At 56.9% G+C, this 948-nt stretch overlaps 1 protein-coding gene across 1 annotated transcript in view; it reads left to right on the top strand.

Moving 5' to 3' along the window:
- Nucleotides 1-66: 66 nt before the first annotated feature.
- The window catches only part of TP53I11 (tumor protein p53 inducible protein 11), a gene marked incomplete at its 5' end in the record, with an annotated part of 1,351 nt that continues 469 nt past the window's right edge, over nucleotides 67-948 (top strand). The window contains one exon of the mRNA XM_008948748.1: nucleotides 67-168. Coding sequence (XP_008946996.1) covers nucleotides 67-168 — 102 coding nt within the window. The remainder of the gene's footprint in view (nucleotides 169-948) is intronic.

Below are 948 nucleotides of genomic sequence, written 5' to 3'. Positions count from 1 at the left end.
TCCCTCCCTGCGCCGGTTCCCCGGGAGCTGCTCCCTGCCCTCGCCAGCCCTGCTCTGCCCTCGCAGGTATCTCGCTCATCCTGTGGAACGCCCTGTACACGGCCGAGAAGGCCATCATCCGCTGGAGCCTGCTGGCCGAGGCCTGCTACTTCGCCGTGCAGTTCTTGGGTGAGTGCTGCAGCCGCCCGGGGCAGGAGGGGGAGGATGGGGCTGCACCGCCCCGGTGCAGGGAGACGTCTCCCTCCGGCAGTCCGTGTGCTTCCCTGCCTGAAACCATCCTGGCTCTCATAGCCAGCACAGGGCAGCTCCTCAGGTGGGCTGCCTCTGTGCTGGGGCCAACAAGAAAAGAGTGTATCAAACTACACAGGCACAAAAAAGGGGCTCCTCAGTTTCACTAAAACAGGGAATAACCACTGAGGATGTTTTCGGGGAGGTTATGTATGTTTAACAAAGAAGGGGATTTGTGTGTGTATTGGGAGCTCAGTAACAGTGTTAGAAGGCAGCTGGTTTAGTTACAGGCTGTGTGCTGGTAGCCAGAAAAGAGAGGTGCTAGGAAAAGTGGTGTGAGTGTGGACTGTGCATCATTTGTTGGTGTTCCCACACTTGGAAAATGGTTCCTCAATTAACACTGTGTCAAGCCACAAATCAAACTCAGGAATCTGCAGCTTCCAGCATTAACACCTGAGCAGGAGGAAACTCTCATGAGTCTGGTGAGGAGCAGCTGAGGGAGCTGGGGGTGCTGAGCCTGGAGCAAAGGAGGCTCAGGGGAGACCTTCTGGCTCTGCACAGCTCCTGACAGGAGCCTGGAGCCGGGGGGGGTCGGGCTCTGCTCCCAAGGGACAAGCGACAGGAAAAGAGGAACAAGCTTCAGGCTGCACCAGAGGAGATTTAGGTTGGACATGAAGAAAAATGTCTTACCTGAAAGGTTTGACCCGGGCTGTGCCCACG

This window comes from Merops nubicus, unplaced genomic scaffold, assembly GCF_000691845.1.
Source record: "Merops nubicus isolate BGI_N331 unplaced genomic scaffold, ASM69184v1 scaffold29391, whole genome shotgun sequence".
In the NCBI taxonomy this organism is placed as follows: Eukaryota; Metazoa; Chordata; class Aves; order Coraciiformes; family Meropidae; genus Merops; species Merops nubicus.
The sequence above is the reverse complement of the archived record's forward strand: the minus strand, read 5'-3'. Positions and strand labels throughout refer to the sequence as shown.